The 16,955-nt window shown below is 39.2% G+C and overlaps 1 protein-coding gene across 3 annotated transcripts in view; it reads left to right on the top strand.

Moving 5' to 3' along the window:
• Positions 1–16,955, top strand: part of LOC122549657 (DNA topoisomerase 2-beta-like) — a 144,337-nt gene that overhangs the window by 59,288 nt on the left and 68,094 nt on the right. For all 3 annotated transcript variants that reach the window (XM_043689461.1, XM_043689462.1, XM_043689463.1), the window contains 8 exons: positions 1,092–1,230; positions 1,476–1,633; positions 6,857–6,982; positions 9,319–9,429; positions 9,522–9,627; positions 9,878–9,987; positions 13,568–13,660; positions 13,748–13,862. In XM_043689461.1, coding sequence (XP_043545396.1) covers positions 1,092–1,230; positions 1,476–1,633; positions 6,857–6,982; positions 9,319–9,429; positions 9,522–9,627; positions 9,878–9,987; positions 13,568–13,660; positions 13,748–13,862 — 958 coding nt within the window. The remainder of the gene's footprint in view (positions 1–1,091; positions 1,231–1,475; positions 1,634–6,856; positions 6,983–9,318; positions 9,430–9,521; positions 9,628–9,877; positions 9,988–13,567; positions 13,661–13,747; positions 13,863–16,955) is intronic.

Here is a 16,955-nt window from a genome sequence, read left to right as displayed (position 1 = left end):
GGAACCACCTTTACCAATCAGAGTCTATTTGCTGTCCAGTCATCTCATTTCTCTTACAGCAAAAATTTTGGTTTTCCCTTGAAATCAGTATTTTTGGAAATTGTCCAATTTCAAGACAAAATGCTTTGAATCATTTTTCAGCAAAGTTCTTTCTGAAACTTAATTTTTTCCAACATCTGCCATGTCAAACTTGTCCTTCACTACTAATAAAGTAAAATTTGCCTGAAGTTAAACTATTCATCATGCTCAAAACTATCTTTCACTCATCTGTCATACCTCTCTTTATTGCCCTGTGTTGACTCGTGAGCACCTCCTTTACAAGAGCTACAGCCTCAAAATTTCATTTTGAAATCTTTAGCTTTCCTATGCTCGTGTACTACTTCAACCACAAAAAATGCTTCAGACACTGAAGCTCTTTATTGATGTCTAAGAGCATTGACATTTGAGTAATTCACTGTCTATCAATTGTTTCAAATTGCAACAATTTTTCCACCAAGCTGTATCATGCTTTGCATCTAAAATCTGTAATAATGAAGTAGAGCAGCTACAGAGGCACTTCAGATCCCAGTGACTCATGGGCATTCTGTCTTATGTGCCCAAAGATTTTCAGATTGCAAATCAATCTGTTCACTCACATGAAGGCCAATGGCAAAAACCTTGAGAGATGCCACCCTTGAATTAAGGAACAGCTGTCTTATTCTCTACTATCCTTTCATGCCTCTTTCACATCTCCTCCTCCATCTACCCCACAGCCTTTTATACCTAGTACTGAAAGCAGCTTTAATCCCTCAAACTCTCTGTAATCCTCACCAACTCACCTTTATTGAGTTTTAAAGGACCTACTTAGAAACACATATACAGCCAATTTTTGATTTCCTTAATTAAATCCACCACTGTAGTTAAGTTCCTTTCTCTCTCTCCAAGCTATTTCTGTGTGTGTGTTTTGGGGGGGGGGGGGGGGCGGCGAATAGGCATGGAGGGGGTGATGGTGGTGTTCAGTTTTACCTGGTTGTATTTTAATTTGTAAGCTTAAGTTGATAGATCAAGATTGTCTTTTTAAAGAGAATGAAAACTTTCTGTGACCCTTTCAGGCAAACAACTGTGGTATTGTTGAAAGTATACTGAATTGGGTCAAATTTAAAGCTCAAACACAACTGAACAAGAAGTGTTCGTCAGTAAAACACAGCAAAATCAAAGGCATTCCAAAATTGGATGATGCTAATGATGCAGGTATACCGTGTTTGCCTACATATTTATTATAATGGTGATGACATAAGCTGCCTTTTATAAGTGCTTAAAAATAGAATTGTTTATTTTTATTGTGATCACCGGTGCAAGTCTTTTTCATATTTGTAATTAGCTGTCAAAATTTCTCTGACGTGCAAAAGTTTTTTTTCATAAGTTAGTGCAACATTAGTTTTTAATAATTTAAATTGCAAGTTAAAGATGTCTGTCTATGTGTATATTTGAATCAGGTGGCAGACATTCTTCAGACTGTACATTGATTCTGACTGAAGGTGATTCAGCTAAATCCTTGGCTGTATCAGGCCTAGCTGTCATTGGACGCGACAGATATGGTGTGTTCCCGTTGAGGGGTAAAATTCTCAATGTTCGAGAAGCTTCACATAAACAGGTACGGCCATACAGAGTTGGTGCAAATGAAAGAGTATATATTTTTGGATGCTTCCTGCTTTGATATTATGATGCATGTATCATTGATCTCTCATGGGTTAGTCTTTATTGTGCATATTTTTCTTCAGAATATGTGTCATACTTCTTTGCATTGAAATTCGTGGGAAATGTTTTTCAAATGTGTGAAGTCTTTGGATTGATGGAAGCATCCGATTGATGCAAAATACATTAATGAAGACGCTGTGTAATAACAGCTTGAAAAAGCTTGCATAATCTATGTTGCAAACGGTGAAGCATACACTATAATTTCCCCTTTTGCACCATTTGGCTAACTGCAACAAGCTGTAGTTTTTGAGTGTCTTAACACGGCAGAATACTGTCTGTAAAGAACTGACATAAGGTAGGCTTTCTTAAAAAGGCTAAATGCTTATCTTCGACAATATCTAAACTGTAAAAGACCAAGCAAAACCCCTTCCCCAAACACTGATAGTTATAAGAAAATATGGCTTACAAAAATACAACCTGCATCTAAGTTGTTAAGACTGTAAAGAAAAAGTGTTTGCACAGTCCTTTTTAGTTGTGAATTTTATAGGCCTTAGGGATTTTCTCCTGGTTTCCTGAAGTAAAAAGGAATTTGCAAGTTTCTGGCTTCTCACCTGAAGTTGTACTGAAATAATATGATTTTGCAGGCAAAAGGAGTTATCTATTCTTCACTGTCTAAAATGACTATCTTATTGAAACAGACATTGTTTTCTTAAATGAGGTCTCTTCATCTGATGGGGTTGATTGCAGACTGACTGACTGACTGACTGGCTGAGTGGGCTATCTTTGTGAATTAATAAGGAATCTGTTCCCCCTTCAGCTAATTTCAGTCAGAGGTGACAGTATCAATGTATTTTATTGGATTCAACTTATTGTGTAGACGATGTAGTTGGCACACAATAGGATAATGCTTGATATACCATCAACATTCCGGCAAGGATCATCCCCACTGAAAAAGGATTTCAAATGAAATTGATCTCTGTTAGACTGGGAGGTTTAGTAACCATTGTCATTTTAAGAATGTTTCATGAAAGTGTTGAGGGTAAATCATGTGTGAATCATTAGTGCATGTGAGGGCCATTTGCTTTTTGAGTAATTTCCCAGAAATATGTTCAGATGTCTAACTGTCTGCGCAGAAGCTCAAAAAGTCACCTGACTTTCTAAAATCCACTGAATGTACATTGTCCGTTTTCCATATTGCTTTTTATAAGTAGTGTTCATCTTCAAGATAAACTTCTTCGTCATATAACCAGATTGTAGCAGATTTTTAAGGTAAGTTCTATTTCCAGGATAATTTTTATATATATATATATATATATATATATAGTCTAAAAATGGCAGCTTATAATGTGGAGTGGTTCTCAAATGATATTTTCCAGTAACAGGGTGTTGCTGTCTATCTAAAATGATGTTTTCCTGTCTCTGAATTATGTAAGTTCCTAATTTGTGCACATGGCTATACTTGCAGCTCATATAATTAGTCAAACATGCTGTAGAAGTGACCTGTTTGTAGGTAGTGATCTGTTTTCTGCACACAGGTCCATTTGTTGTTGGGCATGACACAGATAGTGTGTCCAGAGAAACAAATAGCTATGCTAAAAGCCTTGCACGTTTTGTTTGAATTACCAGGGAGCTTGAGTGGCCTACAGTTCCCTGTTGACTTGCGCGTGGAATGCCTCAGTCAATCACAGTCAACCTGCCAACCAGTTAGCATTCTTTTCTCCTGTCGTATAAATTATCATTATTATTTTAAAATTAAACAATTTACATTTATCCTGATCAGTGCAAAGTGAAAAGTTTGGGTTCTGTGGTGTCAGATTCTGGGGTTCACTTTAACTTTAATTGTAAGACTTCCGTCGATTACAATTGTAAACTGAGTTGAGAGAGCTAATCTAAAAATTTATTAGTTGTGATTAATTAAATACCTTTCCCAGGGTCAAATACATTTGAATTTCATAGAATTGATTCAATTTTTTGAATAAATACCAAAGAAATGGTAATTAATAAAAATAGATTTTCACCTGATCTACTCTGGGTCACTGGCATGTGTTTCTGGTTGACTTGGCTCTTGTCTCCGTGGTTCAGTGGAATGCACTGCTGCCTCACAGCACCAGGGACCTGGGTTCGATTCCAGCCTTGCGGGTTCGATTCCAGCCTCAGGCAAGTGTCTGTGTGGAGTTTGCACATTCTCCCTGTGTGTGCGTGGATTTCCTCCAGATGCTCCGGTTTCCTCCCACAATCCAAAAGAAATATGCAAGTTAGGTGAATTTGCCATGCTGAATTGCCCATAGAGTGAGGTGCATTAGTCGGGGTAAGTATGGGGTGGGTCACTCTTCGGAGGGTCGATGTGGACTTGTTGGGCCGAAGGGCCTGTTTCCATACTGTAGGGAATCTAATCTAATCTCTTCTGATGAGCGAAATTATGCTTCTGTCTTTGGTCTTCCTTTCTGTGCAATTAACTACTAAGTATCATCGTTTATTTGTTCTTACTATCCACTATCTCCTGTGCATGATCAGAGATGTCCTGAACTTAATTGACTTCTCAATGTATGAGATAGCACATGATCAGTCTCCGATTGCTGAAAAGTGTTATGCCCAATTCCTAATTGGTTTCTGTAAAAGTAATGGTCATCTTAGTGATTTCACTTCCTATTGTCTCCTGATTCATTCTTAGTGCTTCATTCTCACTTTGTAAAATAACTCTTTTGTAACAACTTGTCCATATAACTGTGCAAATGTTTTACATCTTTGATGTCAATGTGCCACCAATAAAGCCATTTATGTCTGTTGGAAGAATGTCATGTCGCCTCAGGTGAATAACTCTCATTCCAAATGTCCCATTTGTACATCTAAGTATTCTGAAAAATCTATCAATATTGTTTAACTCAAAAGAACTACATGTGACACTACAATAACTCGTACCTAAAACAAGTTTAAACTCAAAATAAACATGTAAAATTCATATAATATAGACCTTTTACATTAAGCTACAAAGCAAAACAAATTTAAAGCATAGCAATGTATTTTTGCCTCAAAGCATTTTCAAAAGTTAGCCTAGGTTTACACTAACTTTAGCAACAAAAATAAACATAAACCTAAAACGTTATTTTTGACCATGTGTTTGCTTGGAGAATGTATTTTCAATTAATCTCAACTAAGGAAACCATACTTTAATTCCTCACTAATGTATGTCAAAAGAAGAGTGGTCCCAACACTGACCCCTGGGACACCATTAGTCTGCAAAGCAATGCTTTACTACTACTCTCTGCTTTCTGCTCCTTAGCCTATCTTATATCCATGCATCTCTTTAATTCTATTTTTTTTTAATCACTCAAACAACTTCTTTAAAATTGATACATGCATCAACCACTTTTGACTACAGTCCTCTCCATTACTTCAAATAATGTCAACCAATGAAATTTCTCACTTAATTTATTAGTTCATACTTACCAATTGCCAGTATTGTCTCTAGAAGTTACCTAAGCATCAGCATAAGTTGAATGAGTGGAAATGACTAGGTTTATCCTTTTCCCTTCTTTAAAATAGTGAACAATTATTCCTGTTAGTTCACTGTGCAATGGGGAAGTGACCCGTTACATTGCAGCTTTCCTAGTTAAGGTGCAGGTCTCCGTGACGTTCCTAAACCTAGTTGTTGCATTTACTTATTCCTGTGAAGAGTTATCTATACGAGCAAGATAACTTTTAACATGATTTTGTGTAAGCTGCCATGTCTTCTCCCAATCAACAGTTAGTGATACAAACCTGAAAATGCTCTGGGGGTTGACCAGTATTTGTTGCGAGAAGTAGAATTAACATTTCAGGTTGATATTTCATCAGAATGTAAAACGTTAATTCTGTTACATTTTTAGTAAGTGTTGCCTGATTGATCAGATATTTCCAGCATTTCATTTCAGTTTTTTGCAGTATGTTTTTGACGCTGCTAAATGGTAGTACTTTTGCTAATTTGAGCTGCCAGGCTACATCTGCGCAGCACTAAATTGGGTTTGTTTCAAATAAGAAAAGTCCTTTTTCTGAAGGACGCAAATGGAGCTCGAAAATTCAATGTATCATTTATCCAAACATAGGTTGATCACAAGGTTTTAGGATGAAGGATTCCCAATCTGTATTCTGATAAGGTAATAGATTCAAGCCACAGATAAACAAATATGACCTTTCAGCATTTAATTTGATCAGTTAAAATTCAAGCACTCTTCTAAACTCCATACATAGACAAAGAAAACATTGATGGGCAGATATGGGTGAGTGGCTCCAATTCACAGGTTTTACCGAGGTGATGCTTTTGCGTACTATTATCCATGCTGCTGTTCTGTCTCTCTTCATGCTTTTCAGCTCTTCACAGGAGGTACAAGCGATTGGTACATTAACTGCTAAGTCTTATAAGCTGTGACCTTAAATCAGTAACTATAACAATTGGTAAGGGGAAAAAAAATGGCTTGCTTCAGGCTTTAGATATTTTACCAGAGAGAAAGTTGCATTATTTTCCCCTTATGGTGATCTGAAGATTTCTGCCAGTATCATGCAAACCCACAGACTGTTCAGCTACATACGTGCCAATATAGTTGTCAGGCTGGTGGCCTTTATTATCCACAATTGGCTACTTCTGTTATGCTAATCTCACTTTGTATATATTTCTTGGTGTTGGCCTGTCAGCAAACAGTCTCCTTCACTATTTGAAGAAAGCAACAGTGTAAATATGACTTATATTGAGTTTAAATTTAACTTTTAAAAAGTGCAGTAATTCCTTTCACAATCCTTGGTTCTAAAGTGCCAATTTTCCCAATTCAGTCCACATTTAAAAATACAGAAAAGTAGGAAGTTATGGTATTTACAGTTTGTGTCATTAATGCTATAAATAAACTTAACATCAAATGTGCAAGCTGTCTTTTTATTAAATATTAAATACATACCAGAAGTTACTTAGAAAGTTGTGCACTGTTGATGTTTTCAATTTTTCGATTAATTTTAGGACATCACTTCAGGTTCCAGTTGGAATTTGCGTAAAGAAGCTAATTATTACCTCGACTACTAATGTAACTGATGAGGGGAGAGGGGGAAATGGGTGTGTGTATGTCTACCATAAAAATTTTTGTTTCAATCTATTAATAGCATGAAAGTTGTGCCATTCTACTAAAAACATGAATATGATTATTTTGTAATGCAGATAATGGAAAATGCAGAAATCAACAACATTATCAAGATAGTTGGCCTTCAGTACAAGAAGAGTTATGATGATGCAGAGTCTCTGAAATCTCTTCGCTATGGCAAGATTATGATCATGACTGATCAGGTCTGAAAGAGTCTTAATTGAAACAATAATACTGTTTAAAATGATAGAAAACCTGACTTGAGAGTAGTAGAATAGAGCTGCATGCAGATATTCAGTGTACTAATAAATCTCCTGTCGTATTTTATTTTGAGGTACTTTTTGAAGTGTAGTCACTGTTGTTCAATAGGAAACCAGGCAGCCAGTATGCACTCAGCAAGCGGTGGCATTAATTATTGATCTCAATCTTCAGCCAATTTGATTCCCACTGTGTGATATGGCCCTGGATACTTCAAAGGCTAATGGCCCCAACAATGTTCCAGCAATGGTACTAAAAACATGCCCTCTAGGAATAGCCATACCTCCAGTTAAGCTGTTCTTGTTCAGTTTCTCAACACTACCCTAAAATGTGGAAAATTGCTTCATTATGTTCTGTGCACAAAAAGTAGGACAAACCCAAACCATTAATTACTACTCATCAGTCTAACCTCGATTGTCAGTGAAGAGATAGAAAAAGTTATCAACACTGCCATAGGTGACACTTGCAAAGGAATAATTGGGCAGCATGGTGGCACAGTGACTGGCACTGCTGTCTCACAGCATCAGGGACCTGGTTCAATTCTAGCCTTGGGTGACTGTCTGTGTGGAGTTTGTGCATTTTTCCCATCTCTGCATGGGTTTTAGCCAGGTATTTCGGTTTCCTCGCACAGCCCAAAGACTGCTTGGTTAGGTGGATTGGTCATGCTAATTTGGCCTGTAGTGTCCAGGGACATACAGGCTAGGTGAATTAGCCTGTACATGTGAATGTGAACTTACAGGGATGGGGGATCGTGTAATCTAGGTGGGATGCTTGTTGAAGTGTTGAATGGCCTCTTTCTGCATTGTAGGGATTCAGTGATTCTAAGTGACTCAGGTTGGATACATGGCTTCTGATCTCATTTACAGCCTTAGTTCAAACATGAACGGAATAACTGATCTCCAGAGGTGAGGCGGCAGTAGTGGCATTGACATAAAGGTGTCATTCTTCGAAGTATGGCATCATGGAAAAGTGGGAAAACTCTGTCGATTGAAGTTATACCTAGCCCAGAGGTAGATGTTTGTACTTGTTGGAGGTTAGTCTTTTCAGCCTCGGAGTTCCTTAAGGTAGTATCCTAAGCACATTCATCTTCAGGTGCTTTATCAGTGACTTTCCCTCCAACATAAAGCCAGATATGGGATTTGTTGCTGATGTTTATACAATTTTCAGTACCAATTACAACCCCTCAGGAAGTGAAGCAGTCCATGCTGGACAATGTCTGCCCACTGCTGAACAGGCTGCTAGGCAATAACCATCTACATCGAGAAAATCTAACCATTGCACCTGAAAGTTCAATGGCATTGGCGTCACTAAATTCCCCATGATCGACATCCGGGGACAGAGGGTGATATTTGTTCAATTCAGCTTCTGATAGTCACAGTATTTATAAGACAAGAGCATATCAGAGGCTAGGATTCCATAGCAATTAACTCATCACCTGTCGTCTCAATGTCTATTTGCAAACTACAAAGCACAATCAGGAGTGTGATGGAAAACTCTCCGCTTTCCTGAATGACTGCAGCTCCATTAACCCTCAAGAAGCTTGAAGCATCAACCAGAAGGCAGCTCACTTGATTGCCTCCTCAACCACTCCCTATTTACTTGAATTCCTTCCATCACCATTGATGTACAAGATACGGTGCAGTAACTCACGAAGACTCCTTCAATTGAACCTTCCAAGCAGCAGATGTGGGAGTATCGCCACTTGTAAAACCCTTCAGGCTGAAGGGCTTATGCCTGAAATATTGATTCTCCTGCTCCTCAGATGCTGCCTGACCTGCTGTGCTTTTCCAGCGCCACACTTCCGACTCTGATCTCCAGCATCTGCAGTCCTTACTTGCACATAGTTAGAGTCATATTAGTAAGAGAAACTCAGGTTTCAAGGCAAAGGCAAATAGATCAAGTTGCAATTCAGAAAGAAGAAAAAGAGTTTATATGGCACATGTGTAATAAAGATTGTAATGTAATCTTGTGCCTTCTCTCTGGGTTTTTGTGGGCAATGGGGGTGTTTAAGTGGATTGAAGAATGCAGTGTGGAAATCCAATCACCTTCTCATGTTCACCCAATTCAGTCGTGGTTGGAAAACCTATGGACGGTCTTCCCACCTCTTTCTTTTTTAGGAGGGGTGTTTGTCACCTTCTCTCTAACTGGCACCCAAGGCCCTCATTTCCTACACAACATTCTGCCCCTTGTCTAATTGCTGTGGGAGATTTAGTTAACTTTCTGTTTTGTAGTTCATGAATTTTGACAGTTTATCACATTGACATGTCTTTAAATGTTACAGGATCAGGATGGCTCTCATATCAAAGGCTTGCTGATTAACTTCTTCCATCATAACTGGCCATCTCTGCTGCGGCACCAATTCTTGGAGGAGTTCATTACACCTATTGTAAAGGCTAGTTCGACCTTCAGATTACTGCAAATTTCACAGTATTCTGTATTATAATTATTGTTTAAAAAATGACTTTAATTTTTTTCTCCATAAAGGCTACCAAAAATAAACAAGAATTAGCATTCTACAGCATTCCTGAATTTGATGAATGGAAAAAACAAGCAGACAACAACAAATCTTGGAAAGTAAAATACTACAAAGGTTTGTTACGTAAAAGTTCTGACGCAAGCAGTCAAAAGTAAAAGCTATAGGAGGTGGGGGCAAATGTGACTTAATTTAGTAATTTTGTATTTTTGCACAGCTGCCAACAAGTTCTCTTAATGCTGATATACTATCGAACTGGAGTTGAATTTCATTCTGCCAATTGCAGGTACCCAATAGAGCTAATGTCAAGTAATAATCATAGTAAATGCATATATAAAATGACTGGAATATATGATGTCTCTCACAGGTCTCGGTACAAGTACATCAAAAGAAGCAAAAGAATACTTTGCTGATATGGACAGGCACCGCGTAATGTTTAGATACACTGGCCCGGAGGATGACGCTGCAATTACTCTGGTATTACGGATAACTATTATAGAAAATAAAACTTGTCAACCTTTTAAAGAAATTGAACTAAAAAGGTTTCAGGGCAAATCCAAAACTTACAGGTCAGTCTGTAAATATAATTCTCATGGAATTCAGGGAGAACTAGCCATTTGGATACAGAACTGGCTTGAAGGTAGAAGACAGAGGGTGGTGATGGAGGGTTCCTTTTCAGACTGGAGGCCCGTGACCAATGGTGTGCTACAAGGATCAGTACTGGGACCACTCCTTTTTGTCATTTACATAAATGATTTGGATATGAGCGTAAGAGGTATAGTTAGTAAGTTTGCAGATGACACCAAAATTGCAGGTGTACTGGACAGTGAAGAAGGTTACCTCAGATTACAACAGGATCTTGATCAGATGGGCCAGTGGGCTGAGAAGTTGTAGATGGAGTTTAATATAGATTAATGCGAGGTGTTGCGTTTTGGAAAAGCAAATCAGTGCAGGTCTTATACATCTTAATGGTAATGTCCTGTGGAGTGTTGCTGAACAAAGAGACCTTGGAGTGCAGATTCATTGTTCATTGAAAGTGGAGTTGCAGATAGATGGAAGGTTGGGTTTGGTATGCTGTTCTTTACTGGTCTGAGTATGCAGTATATGGGTTGCGGCTGTACAGGATATTGGTTAGGCCACCTTTGGACAATTGTGTGCAACTCTGTCCTTCCTATTGGAAGGACGTTGTGAAACTTGAAAGGGTTCAGAAAAGGTTTACAAGGATTGTTGCCAGGCTTGGAGCATTTGAGGTATAGGGAGAGGCTGAATAGTCTGGGACTGTTTTGCATGGAGCGTCAGAGGCTGAGGGGTGGCCATATAGAGGTTTATAAAATCATGAGGGGCATGGATAGAATATATAGAGAAAGTCTTTTCCCTGGGGTGGGGGAGTCCAGAACTGGAGGGCATAGATTTAGGGTGATAGGGGCAAGATATAAAGTGGACCTAGGGGGCAACTTCTTCACACACAGGGTGGTACGTGTATGGAATGAGCTGCCAGAGGAAGTGGTGGAGGCTGTTTCAATACTAACTATTAAAGGACATCCGGATGGTTATATGAATAGGAATGGTTTTGAAGGATATGGGCCATGTGCTGGCAAATGGGGCTAGATTAGGTTAGGATATCTGGTCGGCATGGACGAGTTGGACCGCAGGGTCTGTTTCTGTGCTGTATATCTCTGACTCTAAATTCAGCACAAATCCTGTATTTAAGTATTGTGTTGCCATAAAACCATAGCTGTAGGGGCAGAGATAGGCAATTCAGCTCATCAAATCTGCTCTGCCATTCAAAGTGATCGTGGCTGATCTAATAATCCTTATGTCCTAGTTCCCACCTTATGCCTATAACCCTTGATTCCCTTACAGATTAAAATCTGTCTGACTCAGCCTTGAATATACACTGACACTGCCTCAATATCTCTCTATGGCAAAGAATTCCACATCCATGACACTCTGAGAAAAACAATTCCTTCTCATCTTTATTTTAAATTGGTGACCCTTTCCCTATGAGTTTGTGTGCTCCTGCCATAGTCTCTCCCACTTCAGAAAAATCTCTCTGTATGGGCGGCACAGTGGCTCAGTGGTTAGCACTGCTGCCTCACAGTGTGTTCAATTCCAGCCTTGGGTGACTGACTCTGTGGAGTTTGCATGTTTGTCCCGGATCTGCATAGGTTTCCTCCGGGTACTCTGTTTCCTCCCACAGTTCAGATGTCCAAGTTAGGTGGATTGGCCATGCTGAATTGTCCATATTGTCCAAGGATGTACAGGTTAGCTGAATTAGCCGTGGAAATTAAAGGGATAAAATGATGGCGAGCTTATGCCCAAAATGTCAATTCTCCTGCTCCTCGGATGCTGCGTAACCTGCTGTGCTCTTCCAGCACCACACTTTTCGATTCTGATCTCCAGCATCTGCAGACCTTACTTGCTCCTAATTAAGGGGGTAGACTGGCAGGCTTGGTCCTTGCTCTTCAGAGGGTCATTTGCAGTCTTGATGATTCAACATGTACCCTGTTAAGCTCACTAAGAACATTATGTTTCAATAAGGTCTCCTCTCATTCTTTTAACTTCCAAACCTATGCAAAATCCTCAAGAGAACCCCTCCATACCTGAAAACAATCCAGTAAAACTTCTGTGAACTCCAGTGCCAGTTTATCTTTTCTTAGATAAGGGGACTAAACATCATCCTTAGTATTCCAGCTGTAGTCTAACCTATGCTGGTATAGATTAGAGTGGTGCTAGAAAAGCACAGCAGGTCAGGCACCATTTGAGCAGGAAAATCAACGTTTCAGGTAAAAGCCCTTCATCAGGCTTTTGCCCAAAATGTCTATTTTCCTGCTTCTCAGATGCTGCCTGACCTGCTGTGCTTTTCCAGCACCACTCTAATCTTGACTCTAATCTCCAGCATCTGCAGTACCCACTTCTGCCCTGTACTGGTATAGGTTTAGCAAGGTGTCTCTTTGCAAGATTTTCAAATAATGTATAATCATTTACTTTCCTTTATTAGCCATTAATTTTAACGCTAACTTTTATGTGATTCACTCAAGAACTGCCAAATCCCTCTGTGCTGCAGCTTTCTGCATGTTTTCCATTTTAATAGTATTTGGCTCCTCTATTCTTTGTACCAAAGTATATAACTTCACATTTTCCCATGGTATTTTCCATCTGCCACGTTTTTGTCCACTCACCTAACCGGTCCATATTCCTCTGTAGAGTCTGTGTGTCATCCTCACTACCTGCCTTCCCACCTATTTTTTGTGTCATCTGCAAACCTGGTGATAGTGCATTCACTTCCCTCATCCAAACTATTCATATCATTGTGAATAATTGCGGCCCCAACACTGATCCCTTTTGGCACTCCAATAGTTTAGGATTGCCTACCTGAAACATCCCCTTTATCCCAATTTTCTGCCTTCTGTTGGTTAGCTAATCCTTATTCCATACTAAGATGCTGCCCCCAAAACTATGGTTCTCATTAAGTAGCCTTACATGGGGTACCTTGTGGAGTGCCTTTTGAAAACCTAAGTATGTTGCTTCAGCAGGTTCCTCAATCTTGCTGTCCTCTTGAAAGAACATTAATAAATTTGACAAGCATGATTTCTTCTCCATAATGCTGACTGCTTGATTTGTAAATTGCTGTTCCTAAATGCTGTACTATCTCATCCTCTTTAACATTATCCCAATGACAGATGTTAAATTAACTGGCCAATATTTACATGTTTTTTGGTTTCACGTGCTGTTTGAGTAAGGGTAATACCTTGGCAGTTTTCTGGGACTTTTCCAGAACCTAAGAATTCTTGGATGAATGCTACAAGTGTAGTACAGGTACCAGGTTAATTCCAGTGAATAAAGGCACAAAAACACATTTGTATTTTAATTGAGTTTACTTGTTAATTTCTTTTAATTTAGGCCATACTGTGATTGAGTTTTATAATTTAAAGAGTATATTTGGTAATGTACTTTTTAACAATATTGTGATTTCATCAGTAATCAGTCAGTAGACACTGCAGCATGGTGATCCTTCCACAGTTTATCAGATGTCTTTAATGTTACAATGTCTCAGGCTTTCAGCAAAAAGAAGATAGATGATCGAAAAGAATGGCTGACCAATTTCATGGAAGACCGAAGACAGAGAAGGCTACATGGCCTGCCAGAGGTCTGTGATGTTAAATTGTACTCTTAATGGCTGATATTTTGTTCTGTTGTATTTATGGTTGTGACTTTTCAAAATCTAATTTTACAGCAATATTTATATGGAACAGCAACAAAGTACTTGACGTACAATGACTTCATCAACAAAGAATTAATCCTTTTCTCAAATTCTGATAACGAAAGATCTATTCCTTCTCTTGTTGATGGTAAGTATTTCTAATGTGAAGCTATCCTATATATAATTAAGAATTGACTTTTTTTATCTTTGTTTCCCACTTATCCAAATAGTGCCCAAAGGTGAAGCCCGTGTCGTCTTATGCATTTTCTTAAAAAAATGCAATCAATCATGTTTAGTTTTAGTCATACAATCTAAAATCCCTTTCCTTGTTTCCTATTGTATCCAGCTTATTGACCCCAAATATTAGGAATATTAATGCAGGAAACATATGAATTTAGATTTGAGAAGCTGTCGATAAAATGATAAAAATTGGGGTGATGTAAACATTTTATTGTTTTGTATATAATTTAAAATCATTCTAATTTTATGAATTAGAGTGGTTTTAATTTTGATAAATTTATTTTCCACCTGGTGCTAATGGTTAAATATATAACTGGAATCATCCTTGTGTAGTGATGTTACTGTAGTAGTAATTCAGGTGCCCCTACTAACATTCAGGAGAGAAGAGTTCAAATCTCATTGTGGCACCCAGATTATTGTAAAATAAATAATATGATGAAAACCATTCTCAGAAATGATCATACTACTGGGTCGTTGTTTTAAAAATAAAATCTGGATCACTAATATCCTTTTGGGAAGCAGCTTACTGTCCTTAGCCATTCTGGTTTCCTTGTGACTCCAGATCCAATGCTAAGTGTTTGACTTGAAATGACCTAGTAAGTCACTCAGTTGTATCAAATGACTCCAGAAATCTTGAATAAGAACAAAAGAATTAGCATTGATCTAAGCACTGTAATGTCCTTTTCATGAACTTATGTCAAAGTTCGAAGAGCTGCATGTCAGCCTAGTCCAGCAACGGCTCAACAGTTATATGTTGCAGCAAACATTCAAGACTTCTCTGTTGCCATCCTTCGCCATGTCCTGTCTCAGTGAGAACTAAAACAGTGAGACAGTGGTATGCAGTCAAGTAGAAGGATTCTGGGAGTCCTCAACATTGACTCTGGGTCTCACAAAGTCTCATAGCATCAGGTGAAACATTAGCAAGAAACCTTTTGCTGATAACCATTGATGAATTAGTTCTCTTACATCATTGCAAAGAAGTAGTAAGGGTAGAAAGGACAAGAAGGAACTCTGTGGGGAACTTCAAGGTCCACCACTGAGTGTGGCTTGGTAGCACCAATATTGACTGAGCTGGTCAGGTTTTGAAGAAGATACCTGACCTATGGCACAATCAATGAGAGGAGAAAAACATATGCTTCACTTCATTGTCAGGCATCTGTTTGTTGCAGAAGCATGCCCATGACTGAATGTTTAAGACTAACCACCGCAGTTCTTGTGGAGATGAAAGTCTATATTCACACAAAGGATACCCACAGCTGTATTGAACGGCAAGACCACTCTCAAAATGCAATAGATTTAGCACAGATCTAGCAGCTCAAACAGGGCATTCGTGAAGTTCTACAAAGCATCAGCAGAAGCAGAATTTTATTCAAACTGCAATCTGTAAACCTTGCCTGCCATATCTTTCCATCAAGCCTGGGATTAACTCTCCCTCAATGAGAAGTATACAAGAACATCACTAGGCATAACTAAATACGGGATTGTACCCTGGTAGATTGGATAGCATGTATTCTGAATAGCAGAAGCAATGTGTAATATACAGAGCTAAACAATCCCAAAGCCAAGATATTAAAGTAAGCTTTGCACTCCTGCCTTGTTGTGAATGGTGGTGGACAGTTAAGCACCTAGCCAGAAGCAGCAACTCTGCAGAGACTCTCCCTTTTCTTTACAAAGAAAAGATCTGCATTCACTGATGGCAGATCCAGCACATTGTTGTGAAGACAAGACTGAATTATTTGCAAGTATGGTAAACCAGAAGTGCCAAATGGAAGATCCATCTCCATCTCCTACTGAGGTCTCCAGCTTCATAGATTCCAATCTTCAACCAGTCCAATTCAGAATACTTTTTATCAAGAAGCAACAATATTTACTGGATGCAGCAACGACTGTGGACCCTGAACAATGTCCCCAGTGCTCCAGAACCACCTGGGTCTTTAGCCTAGGTGTTCTAGTGTACCAGCAACACTGGCATGTACCCAAAAATATGCAAAATTGCTTAGCTGTGTTCTGTTCAAAAAACAGGGCAATTGCATTTGTGCCTGCTTTGTCAATTTCTTTGGAGTCATCAGCACAGTGAAAGAAGATCCTGTTGTTGTTATTAGTTAGCACCTACTTGGCCATAATCTACTGACTAATGCTCAGTTTGGGTTCTGCCAAGGCTAATTCACTCTATCCTGCATTACAGACTAGGTCCAAACACACAAGCGCTAAATTCCAAAGATGAACTTAGGGTGATTGCCCTTTGATCAATGCAGCTTTTGACTAAGTACACATGAAAGAATTTCAGCAAAATCATGTTGATGGGAATTGGAAAGAATGTTCTCTAACAATTAGTGTCACGCCTAGCATAAATGGTCCTGTTATTAAGTGTCACTAATATCAGCTGTAGAACATTATCACAGAGGCTCCTCAGCAGTGTCGCAGACCCAACTATCTTCAGTTGCAGTGCCAATGACCGACCTTCAATCATAAAGTCAGAAAAAGAGATGGTTGCACAACAGTCAGTATTGTTCACAACTGTAGAAACTGAAGCAGTTTAAACTTAGATACAGAAATATTTAGGCTGATAAGAGAAATTAACATTTACCCCAGTCAAGTGGCAGGTGATTTGTGCCAGGAGAGATTTCTTCATCCAGAGTGGTGAGCCTGTGTAATTATCAGTCCTCAGCAGAGGCCTCACTTTCATTCCCCTACGCTCTCGGATTAATGAGTTCAACACACGGCGTGACATCGAACAATCATGGGCGGCACGGTGGCACAGTGGTTAGCACTGCTGCCTCGCAACGCCAGAGACCCGGGTTCAATTCCCGCCTCAGGCGACTGACTGTGTGGAGTTTGCACGTTCTCCCCGTGTCTGCGTGGGTTTCCTCCGGGTGCTCCGGTTTCCTCCCACAGTCCAAAGATGTGCAGGTCAGGTGAATTGGCCATGCTAAATTGCCCGTAGTGTTAGGTAAGGGGTAAATGTAGGGGAATGGGTGGGTTACGCTTCGGCGGGTCGGTG

This window comes from Chiloscyllium plagiosum, chromosome 5, assembly GCF_004010195.1.
Source record: "Chiloscyllium plagiosum isolate BGI_BamShark_2017 chromosome 5, ASM401019v2, whole genome shotgun sequence".
In the NCBI taxonomy this organism is placed as follows: domain Eukaryota; kingdom Metazoa; phylum Chordata; class Chondrichthyes; order Orectolobiformes; family Hemiscylliidae; genus Chiloscyllium; species Chiloscyllium plagiosum.
The sequence above is the reverse complement of the archived record's forward strand: the minus strand, read 5'-3'. Positions and strand labels throughout refer to the sequence as shown.